Source organism: Chrysemys picta, chromosome 17, assembly GCF_011386835.1.
Source record: "Chrysemys picta bellii isolate R12L10 chromosome 17, ASM1138683v2, whole genome shotgun sequence".
Lineage (NCBI taxonomy): Eukaryota > Metazoa > Chordata > Testudines > Emydidae > Chrysemys > Chrysemys picta.
Window position 1 is genome coordinate 12,508,370 of NC_088807.1, and position 11,959 is coordinate 12,520,328.

Below are 11,959 nucleotides of genomic sequence, written 5' to 3' on the forward strand. Positions count from 1 at the left end.
CCCGCTTAGGCAGGTCAGGGATCGGGGGAGCTGCAGCCCTGGCTTATGGGGGGAAAGGAAGTAACAAGGGGCTGCCTGGGCCCAGGAAGGGGGAACTGACCCCAGCTGCAGTGCAGAGGCCCTAGGCATGCCCCAGCTGGGGGGCAGGGAGAGAGAGACTGAGAAGGGAGAGGCTGCTGCTCCCTGTTATTGCCAAACTGCTGGGCTGTGCAGTATCCCTGCCTATGGGACCTGCTCCTGGCCAGACTTCAGTCCTGGCTGGCTCTGCTCTGGGTCCCATGAGGAAGTTTTCAGTTGGGCGGATGAGATCTCTGAGATTAGGCCCCTGCTGTCCATGTGCCGGCCGGCCAGGCAGTACTGCGGGGAGACAAACGCTAGGGCCCATGTGTTTGAGTTTCACACACTGAGGATCAGGAGGTGTTTAGATGAATTCATCTCTCCCCTGTGCGCTGTACCCAGCCCCTGCCTGGCCGGCACACGCCTGTGGGGAGCACAGGGTCCATGGCTTGGCAGAACTTTGTTGTACTCAAGGGGAGCCGAGTTCCTGAACATCCAAGAAGGAATTGGCATTGCACAAATTTTCACACTGCAGTTTTATTACAATGGGAATAAACACTCTGATATCTGCCCTAGTGTCTAGAAAATTCCAAACAAAGACACGGAGCAGAAAGATTTTCCCTAAAACTTAACAAAGTTCCATGGCTACTCAGTGACTAGCCCATTAGGAGCCACGGGCCTCTTCTCCGCCCACCATTTCAGAGTCAATGCAGGCAGCAGGTGCAGGCTGAGCCATGGTTTCAGAAGCTGGAGCGTTAGCTGGGACTGCCATGGACTTTCCCTACAATGGCGTATATTGAAGTCTTGTTTTCCTGCACCCGAGGAAGCTTTAAAACAAAAATAAAATCCTGTTATTCCTCTGCTAACTCCCAAACCCCAATATCTAGAAAATGACACCACAGCAGAATAGGCCTTTGAAGGGAGCTACGGGCAGCTGGTCAGAATATGGAGAAACAGTTTTGCAAAAAATACGTGGATTTTTTTGCGTCTCACTAGTTCCAGATGGAGTTGGTTTTTTATTTTTGTACAATTTGCCATTAATTTTTTTATCAGAATTCTCAACAAATGTCATCAAAATCATTATACTTTTTATTTATTTACTGAAAGCCCAGTTCTCAGTAAACAGTTTTAGCAACCACTTTGATATAAATGTTCACCACATTTTTGAAAACAGAATAGAAAATTTCAAAAGATTCCTGCAGGTCTTGGTAAAAATTTTCTTTTTAGAAAAAATGCTCATTTTTCTACAAAAAATCTTTTTGTTCAAACATTTTCAATCAGCTCAAGTACAGAGGCAGGAGCAGGTAGAGATAGACAATTGGGCAAAAAGAGAGAGAAATCTTGTCTTTTTCATGGGTAGTTAAAAGCAATAGTTGCAGTGGCTGAAGTTCTGGGCGGGACGCAGGAATCGCTGGGTGAGACTTTGCAGGAGCGCAGACCAGGCCATCGCAGGGATCCATTACAATATCTGAGGCTGCTCCCTATGCCCCCAGCAGAGCAGAGAAAGGAATTCAAATCCCTGCTCACACCCCCAGCACTGAGGTCAGCCCTGCTGTACTCTAGCACTGGACAGTATCTCATGGTGCATATTCTCGCTGGGACATCCCAGATCCTGAAATTCATGGTCAGGATTCAACCGACACCGCGACTCACCCTGGCTGCGCCGAACTCTCTGATGGCAGCATCTGGGGAGAGAGTTAGCAGAGAGCAGAAGGGTAAGTGCTGCTCCCTGGGAGAGCCCCACACAGAGATTTATCTATTGCTTGATCTAGGTGTTCAATAATAACACAGCCTAGCACTGACCCCAATGTCCGGTCACAGCTTTAGACTATACGCTGCAGGGTCTGTTCACTCCCCACTCCCCCAGCACGACCAGTGCAGCGCTGGCTTGTGGTCACAGCACCTGCTCTCCTGCAGAACGTGAGAAATTCCCCTCCCAGACCCGACCGGTTCTTTAAATGGACACATTTCACCGGGGCGGTTTGTTCTATCTGGGGCTGGGTGTGCAATGGAAACTGCAGTGAAATAAACACAGCGGCAGCACCAGCAGCCTGACACAGCCCAAAATAAGCACAGGCTGGGGCTGAGGGACCACATCAGTGTTTCTCTTAGGTATCAGCTCTAATTGTGTGATTGTAGCTGCAAGGGTGTGAGTGAGAGCTGAGAAGTGGACGCCAGTTATTTTTGTATTATTATTTAACATGTCTATGGGGGTAGCTCCTATAGATCACAGCAGGTCAGGTCCCCTGGTGCCAGGCACCGGAGGTTAGTGTAAGACACAGGGAAGTCTCTGGCCTGTGCTGTACAGGAGATCAGACTAGATAATCACAGGCCTTAGGAGCTATGAATTATAGCACAGGGGTAGTTTTAACTCTCCCTCAGTGCAGGGGGCTGGATTCAACAACCCCTTGAGGCCCCTTCCAGCCCTCCAGCTCTATAATCCTCTGTTCTCGCTTTTCAGATGCGTTCGTCAGACCTTGGGCAGTGAATTGGGGCCAGTGGAAACACAGCCAGATCAGACACGGGTCGGAGCAGGGAGCCCGGCGTGGGCGCTGTGCAGGGGGGTAAGTCACAGCTCTGCCATTCAGCTTTTGGGATAGCAGCAGGGGTCAGTTTGTGTGTCTGCTGCTTGTCACACCCCTTCCTCATTCGGCTTGTTTTTTTTCCAGCTGTGTTCAGTGATCAAACCCTTAGGCCTAGATCCTCAAAGGTATTGAGGCTCTGAATTTACACTGAAATAAAGTTAGGAGCCTAAACAAACTCTGAGAGTTGGGGCAGGGGCTGTCTTCTGACTCTGTGTCTGTTCAGCACTGGGGCACCATTCCCCAGGCATGCAGGCACCAGGCCTTACCCACACACAAGTAGTAAGGGGGAAGAATAGGTCCTTACACTGGATCTGCTCCTCCGTGGGTGTGTTCTCAGTGCTGCAGTTTGGGAGCTGTTCCCTGTTGAAAAACAAGTGTGGAACATGTCAGTGCGGCGGGGTATTGCTCTGTGTTTGTGGTGCACACACTGTCACTGGAATACTGCATTAGAACTGACACAGACAGAGAGGCCAGGCAATCCCAATGGATCCTTAGTGGATCTACCCACATTCAGTCCCTGTCCCGCTCACCAGGGAACATACCAGGGTGGCTGAGAACTCAGTTCCCCATCCCCCACACCTCCCCGCATCACACCCTGGGGACACGACCAGAATCACAACCCCAGGTGAAGGTAACCTCCTTCCTACCTTGGACATCTCCGTTTAGCTGCAATGGAAAGAAAAAGGAAGACAGTTGCAGTTGGCAGGGTCCCAGCCACCCCTCGCTCCCTGCCCGACCAAGGGATGGGCTCCACGATGCTGTGGTCAGGACTGGACTCTGCGCCATGGTTACAGTGGGCTTTTCAGAGCTGCCCAAGGGATTCAGAGGCCCAGTTGCCAAGTTAGGGTATCCAAATCCCTAGGCAGTTTTGGCAAACTCAGCCTTAACGTAGCTCACCTGAATAGCCCCCTGGAGCCGAGCCGGCTTCTGGCTCAGCCAGGAGAGTAGCGAGCAGCTACCTCCTGTATGATGTATCCATCCCTCCACTAGGGCCTAGGACAAACTAGGGATGGTATTTGACAAAGTGCCCATGGGATTAAGTAGCTCACACCCCACTGTAAGGCCATGGTAGTTCAGCTCCTACTTTCCTTGACAGCTTCTGAAATGGCCCCCTAGGCATTTGGGGCAGCATTTCTGAAAGCACCAGTGACCAGGCCGCTTAAGTCCCATCGAAAGCCGTTGAATGTGGCTGCCTTTGTTACATAGGATCATTGGAAAATGCTCCCCTTGGTCTCTTCCTGACATGGCCACTGTCCGCTCACAGCCTGGGGCTGAAGTCCTCATCGCCTACCTTTCTTCACCAGCAGATAAATCAGTGGAGCCAGACACAGGACAGAGAGCCCTGCAATTCCCCAGATGGCCTCCGGTCCCAATCGCCCTCCTGGGAAAACCAGACAAATGTGAACAATCCTGCGGGAGCCGGCACTAAAGAGTTCATGCTGCAGGTCTCCCCGCGCTGGGGGTTGTGCTGGCTGTGTGTCACTCCTGGGTTATGGCTAGGACAGTCCCAGCCATGGCTGGGCCCACATGGGCCTGTCTGTTCTCCCTGCTCCTGCCCAGGCCAAGTTCTGACAGGAAAGCCACCGCAAGAGCTAGCAAGGGAGTGACGGAGACCTAGGAGTAACCATACCCAGAGAGAGCTAGGGTATGTCAGAGACATGGGGCACATTCAGCGCAGAGAGGACATGGGGAAACGGACGCACTGGGATGGGGACCTACAGGACTACGTAGCAGGGCCTGTCATTCCCAGGACCAGCTCCTCCTTGACCATTCTCCAGGAGGGGCAGAGCGAGGGGAGATGGGAAGGAGCCAGGAATTACTGCTTGGGGGCAGGGGAGTGTGAGGATATGGGAGCAGGAATACTGAATGTGAGTCTGGACAATACAGATAGCTGCACAGACTCATTTCCCTGTCCAGTGCTGCATACTCTGGTCCTTGGACCATGACTCCTTGGGCAGGGTTGGTAGATCCACCTTGCTCACTCTAAGGCTAATTCAGCTTTGGAACAAGCTTTCAAGGGAGGCTGTGGAAGGTTTTGAAGAACAGGTTGGACAAACCCCTATCAGGGATGATCTAGGTTGACTTGGTCCTGCCTCAGTGCAGAGGGCTGGACCAGGTGACCTCTCGAGGTCCCTTCCAGCCCCACATTTCTATGACACTATGATTACATTCCTGACAAAGGCTTCCTGGCTGGTAGGGGGAAGGGCTGGGCTGGAGCAGCACTGGACACATCTCCAAGCCCAGCTTTCTCTATTTCCATAGAGTGAGGGGGTCTTTAGAGGGGCAGCGCTCGGAGCTGCCCTGGCTGGTGGGAAGGTCAGCTGGGTAGGAACAGGCCTGAAAACTTTGGCCCCAAAGCTGGTTAGAATTTGTTTTTGTTCTCTCCAGAAAATTGTGATGAAAATGAAAAAAAAAAACAAAGTTTGATTTTGTCAACATTTTTGGTGGAAAAATTTAAACTCTTCACCAAACACCAAAAACATTTTTGTTTTGTTTTCAGGGAGTCAGAAAATCACAGAAAAACAACAGTCAACCAAAGACTGAAATATTTTCACTTTTCAATATACTGACCAAAAATAAAAATCAAAAATCTCCAAGGAAAGTCGAATTTTGCCACAAAACTCTTCATTTGATCAAAGCCTCAATTTTTAATTGGAAAAAAAGGTGTTGACAGAATTCCTAATAGCTCTCCAGTGCAGCCCACCCCTCAAGCCAGCCCTGGGAGATGATGCCAGCTGGGAGCTACAGGATGAGAGGCAGGAGGAGCTGTGGGGAGACAAACCAATAGTCTCCTGCAGCCCTGGCCATCCATCTTTTCCCTGGACTCCCCCAAACTCTCTGAAGTGGGGTAGGTTGGAGGGAGACGCTCAGCTGGGACTCCTCAAGGATGCCCCCTTCTAGCTTGGCATGTTGGAGAAACACTGAATTAGTGCCTCATGCACAGCCCAAAGCACTCAGTGGAAATCTTCCCACTGCCTCCAGTGAATTGGGAATCTGGCCATTAGTGAATACAAATTATTTACCATCAGGAATTGATTTTTTCTCAGAGCTGCTGCTATTGCTGTGATCAGCATCACCAGAGTGAACACTTCTGTCTGGGAAATAAACACACAAAGAATCACACCATGTAAGCCCCTTTTAGCCAAATCTGCAGATACAGTGCATCAGATACGCGATAACTCCCAGAGCTGATCACTCCGGGTCTGGTGGAACTTTGCCATCAATGAGCTGGTGTAAATCAGCATCACTGCACTTGTATCAATGGGCCTGATCCCCATCTGGTGTAAATTGGTGTTGTTTCCCTGGAGTCAATGGGCCAGATTCCAGCTGGTGTAATAATAATAACAATCAATAAGAATGCACCAGCACCTGAAGGCCAAGTCTAGGTCTCATTGTGTTGGGAGTTTTACAGACATGATAAATTCAAAACATCATGGTGGATCAGACAGACAAATGGACCAAGGAATGGGATTGGAAAATGGGGTAACGAACCTAATAGGCTGTGCACAATCCTGAGCCGCTTCAGCAATGATCATGGCTCACTCCTGCCTCATCATTACCAGGTTCCCATGGCTGAAGCCCACATAATTTTAAAATGCCTGACACCAGCCAGCTGTTCCCTTCCCCCTCCTTGCATTGTGTTGGAGTCCAGCATCTCACCTGTTACATTCAAGGTCCGGGGAAGACTCAGACGGGAATTGTTCACGTGGTTCTGGTTGATCCTGTACTGGTACATACATCTAAACTGGCCTGAGCTCCGCACAGAGATTTTATATTGATATAGTGACTGGCCTGGCGTGGTCAATTGGCTGGAGATTTCTTTGCCATCCTGACAGAAAATAACTAGAGCAGCTAAACTGTTGGGACGAAGGGAACACTGAGCCAAAACGGAGTCCCCGACCTGAGCTGAAGAGGTGCTCAGGGACAATGTAGGAGAAGGGAAGTCACCTGCAACAAGAAAGAGAGACTAAGGGTACGACTACACCACAAAACCCTGACACAGCAGCAAGTCTCAGAGTCCAGGTCAACTGGCTCAGACTGGTGGGGACACGCTGGGGGGCTAAAAATTGCAGTGTAGACATTTCCGCTTAGACTGGACCTTAGGCTCAGAGACCCAGGAAGCAGAGAGGGCCTCAGAGCCTGGGCTCCAGCCAAAGTGGGAACATCAACACTGCTATTTTTAGCACCGTAGCTCAAGCCCCACAAGCCTGAGTCAATTGACGTGGGCTCTGAGACTCACTGCCATGGGGTTTTTTTGCAGTATAGATGTACTCTAAAAACATGCCTCTGCAAAGAGACTAAGAGCCTCTCTTTACTGCAGCATTAACGCAAGTTATGACTCAAAAGTTGCTCCTAACTTGAGTCCCGTCCATATACAAATCCCTTAACTCAAGTGTGGTGATGCTCTTATCAGGAGCTGGCCAGCCCAAGAGGGGTATGTGCTAAAATGTGAGTGAGCACAAAGCTTCAGCTGTTACCACAACCACTGTAGTGTGGACACAGGCTAGCACCACTCAAATACCAATAGTCCTCCAGTGCCTTCCCACAGTTCCCCTAATATGCCCAGAAAGGACAGACAAGTTCTTCCACTATTCATCTCTCAGAGCCATGGGACAGGCCCCCAGAAGCTGTAGCCCCACACTCAGGGGAGTGCAGAACCAGCGTGGGCACAGCAGTGCCAGCATGGCTGTTCTCACATGAGCTCGGCTAACTCGAGAGGAGTCACTGGAGTGCAGATAACTCGAGTTAGCTCTGCAGTGAAGGCAGAGCCAGGCAGGGAATTAGTGATGAATTAATGAGAAATACACTTGGCTGATGGAACGAGCCATCTCTCTTCACATTGGAATAAAACTAAATACGGTGCAGTGCAGGAGATTTAAGACAAATTCATTCTAGTGCAGTGCCCGGGTCTCATTAACACACTCCTGTATTAGCACCAAGTCTGCCATGGAAAGTTTGTTAAACATGTATCTCAGCGACACTGGGTCAGATCCCCAGCTCGTGTAAATCAGCCCTGCTCCATTGGAGTCAACAGAGCTAAGCTGATTTATACTTGCTGAGGATCTGGTCCAAGTGTCTTTAATTTTCATTAATGTTTATGGTCTGTCACTGTGAGAAATTCCATTTACAGTGTGATTACTAGGATTTCAGGCAGGAATCATGCAAGAGGCATCCCCATCCCCCTCCTACACCTCCTCAGCCGCCCTCCCATTGCCATTGTCTGGGGGTTTCACTCCTTTCTGTGTCTCCCCTTCATCCATGTCTCTTGTGCGTTCACTCACCTGGGGAGCTGCAGGGCTCCTGGCCTGTGACCCCAGCACCTGCACCAGACAGCAAGAGAGGGGTGAGTGGCAGACACAGCAGCTATAACTATATACACAGCTACGCTGGGGTGACATTAACCTTGATAATGAAGCCAAAGCAAGCCAGGAAATCCCATGTTAGGGGTAATGCAAGAGCCCTAGGCTCCGATCCCTCAATCAGATCTGTGTAGATTCAAGCCCAAGATCAAGATCCTTCACTCTACCCATCAGTTACTGTGCAATTTACAAGGTGCCATGCTAATCCCAGATGTTACAAGACATCCCCTATTAGATCAGCCCATCTCTCTGACATATTTTCTAGGGCTACTTATCATCCTATAGGTCCTTGTAAGATTCCCATTACTGGGGTACCTGAGCACTTCCCACACAGCCATGAATTTAGCCTTCCAGAGCTCCCAGAGGGCAGGGGAGGGTTTGTTATCCCCATTTCCCAGGTGGGGAAGTGAGACACAGACTGAGTGGTTTCCCTCTGGAAGTCAGCACTGGGACTGAGGCTAAGACCCTTCTAAACCAATTCCAGCACCTTAGTCACAAAACCAGCCTCTGCTTTCAACCCCAGGTGTTCTAAAGATCCCAAAGACTGGGGTTCACTCCCCTTCCCCCGGGAGCTTGCACGGTCACCCTGGACCCAGAGCAGGTGGGGCTAAGGTGGAATGCACAATCTGAGCACTGCCCCAGTGCGTGTCTCTGGCAATGCCTGGCGGGACTTTTGTAAGCGCCTAAGAGACAGAACTGGAAAGAAAAAAAGTGTTCAATTTTTTTTTAAAGCCTTTTTTAGAAAATGAAAAGTTTTGGTATCAATGGTAAGGCTTCATCTGGGTATCGTGTATAGCCCCGGTCACACATCTGGTCACTGCGTAACCCGAGTCACCCCACCTGGATATCACCTGATGTCCCAGTCACCCCACCTGGATACCATGCGCAGTCCCAGTCACCCTACCTGGGTATTATGTTCAGTCCAGGTCACCCCACTTGGGTGCCATGTGCTGCCCTGGTTATCCAATCCTCAAAGTTGAGGAAGCTCAGAAAAATTACAGAGTGGCCAAAGGAAACATGAAAAATATAAAAATGAGAAAAGAGGGGAAAACCTGGCCACTCTTTCATCTGTTGTAAGTGGGGTGACCAGGGCTGCCTATGGTACCCAGGTGGGGTGAAGGGGGCTATACACCGTACCTAGGTGGGGTGACCAGGGTTGCACATAATAAATGGGACATTGTTCATTTTGTTGCATTCAGAGGGAAGAAAAAAGGGAAACTGGGTTAAATGAAAATTCAAAAAAAAAAATTCTAAATTTCAAAAGCTTTCAAAAATATTCCTTTTTTTTTTAACAAAAGCAAACATTCCTTTCATTTGGAACCCCATGAAATGGCAACAACTTTGAAATTTAATAATGTGTCATAAAAGTGTTTTTGCGTGTTTTTATATAGCTCCATTTTGGAACATAAACCCCAGGGACTTTCAATGGCCTTTGTGCTCCTACATCACTCAGGCGGTTTTGAAAATCCCACCCACAGCCACTTAGTCCATGCTAACATCATATTTTTGACCAAAAATATTGTATTAGATAATAAAATGTTGCTGTTCTCAGAGTTACGCTCTATCTGTGACGGGATGGAGTGGGGACATATTGTGTAATGTCTGCACTATTGAAAGGAATGTGGCTTGCGTAAGGAGGAGTTTGAACTGGAATTTATAATATCAATATTCTATATGATCAAAATGGAGTGTTTAATAATGTATAACTTTAGATCCTGATCTTGCAAACAATTAAACTCACACATAACTGTATTCGTGAGAGTAGCGCTGTTGACTTCAATGTTACTGCTCACATGAGCAAAGTTGTGCATGTACAAGATTGGAGTTTTAGGGGAATAGCCAGAGTTGGTGTAAATTGGTATAGCTACATTAAATTCACTTGAGTTATAGGACTTTATGCCAGCAAAAAGCATTAGTATTTCTAGGTGTTTCTCTTCCAAACTAACAGAACTGCTGCTCCATATGGGCTTTAGCTACATGCCAAGTCTGATGTTTTAAAGTTCACCCAGTATTTTCGTTATTTGTTCTAACAAATCCTAATGTAAGTTCCTCAGTGAGAAATGTATGTGTCTAAAGTATTTATTATTATTTCAAACACATCTGGAGTCTAAACTGAGGCTTTTATATCCCAATCAAGCAAATAATACGAATTGTCTAGAGCTTTAAAGACAAAGACAAAACCAAGTGTCTGAGGGTTATAATGGGTTAATAAACCCGCCATGAATAAGTGCCATTGGCCCTAATCCTGCAGCTGAACTCCTGGTGCCCAGGCACATCCAGCTGTAGGGCTCAGGCTACCTCAGTAACAATACAGAGCCTGATCCTCAGCAGACATCAGTTGGAATTCTCCGTCGACGTCAGTGGAGCTGCTTTATACCAGCTGAGGATCTGGCCATTGTACCACATGATCCCTATGACACCAAAAACCGGCATACATTGCCAGCCCATGTCATCTGCATTATTGCCTGGATTGCAGGGGATGCTACTAAGAGAAATGCTCAAGCAAGTAAAATCAATAAATCAGCCTCCTTGCCTAGCTCATCATTAGCCTCATTTTTTTTTACTTTTACTTTTTACTTTATTTTTTACTTCAGAATTTGGAAATTTGAAACATTTCAACCAGTTATGTAATTGATCAAAAAACGGGAGTGTGGGGAAATTCAGTGGGAAAATTATCCTGATTTTATTTGTAAATTTTGAAATTTCCCGGAAATTGTGAGCAGCTCTCAGTCCTGTGTTTTTCCCTGACTTGATTAAGCTTTCTGAAATATCTGGTTACATCAGGGACACCATCTATATGCCCTAGTCTCACCATGGCTATCGGTGGAAAGCCCCAATTGGGAATCTTACAAAGTTTGGATACTTGCAAGGCAGGATTAAAGTCTCCATTAAAGTTTAAGAAATTTGTTCTAATAGTAAAACACTCCTCACCCATGTAACCTGCTGAAAACACAGAACACAAACATTAATGATCTTCACAATATTTTTTCACTGTCTTTACTTTCCTAATCAGCTTTGACTCTTTCGCCTTGTCCCTGAAATGAGCTCCCCACAGCCAGCCCTAACTCTGTCATTTCCTGATTTGTAACCTCAATATCATCCTTTTAATGCAGGTCCATTCTATGTACTATTAAAGATCTGCTCACCGGCTCAGACTTTCAAAGTTCTGTAGGTGATTTGGATGTTCAGTTGCCATGAATCTGAACATGGTGTCCAAATCCCTTAGGCAGTTTTGAAAATCTCAGCCACAGGGTATAATATATATGCAAGTACAATACACACACACAGAGGCATTATATATAAAGTAGAATAGCTAGTTATCAAAACAATGTTCTGAGGATTAAATATTCTCTCAGAAATTGGTAAGAAGCTTTGGCCCACAAATTTCAAACCAGCTTTTAAACCCAACATGAAATAACTATTTAGAGCTCAGTATAATATCCACGTGCAGCTGTTCGTTTAAACCATTTTTACCATAAATTCCCCTCCCCCCAGGCTGGTCCCCACATCCCCCCAGCCCAGACAGAGCCATAAACCTGCCGCCCACCAAGCCCCTAGGCAGAGAGCTCACTGCACACTCACAGAGCAGCCACAGCAGGATCATGGAGGGATCGAGAGCCGGCGACTCAGCCTGAATATCCCACAGCAGCATCTCATCTAATTCTCTGATGAGCAGCCACCTGGGCTCTGTGCCCCAGGTCCCTCCTTCTCCCCTCCTTCTTCCGGCCCGGACAGGCTCTGGGCTCTTGTAGTGTGTCTGAGAGAGGCCCTGATACGTCTGTGGCCAGAGGGGCCCTCCCCCCGTGAGATGAGAATGGAAACATTATTCAACACCACCACCCCCGCGTCTGGTCTCTGCATCAGGGAGAGCTGGACCCCCTGGTTTCCCATAGAAACCTCCCTGTGACAGGCTCAGTCCCGTTGAGTCAAAACTAGTGAATTTCTAAACCATTCCCA

The 11,959-nt window shown here is 48.0% G+C and overlaps 1 protein-coding gene across 1 annotated transcript; it reads right to left on the reverse strand.

Annotated features, from left to right (window-relative positions):
* Window positions 1-575: 575 nt before the first annotated feature.
* Window positions 576-11,708, reverse strand: LOC122173315 (uncharacterized). Its single transcript, XM_042847575.2, has 9 exons — window positions 11,585-11,708; window positions 7,925-7,963; window positions 6,303-6,590; window positions 5,666-5,737; window positions 3,934-4,023; window positions 3,290-3,308; window positions 2,947-3,002; window positions 1,711-1,742; window positions 576-884 (listed from the first exon to the last, which is right to left on the reverse strand). Exons 1-9 carry the CDS (start codon window positions 11,652-11,654, stop codon window positions 813-815), a joined length of 738 nt encoding a protein of 245 aa, XP_042703509.2. The 5' UTR covers window positions 11,655-11,708; the 3' UTR covers window positions 576-812.
* Window positions 11,709-11,959: the final 251 nt, after the last annotated feature.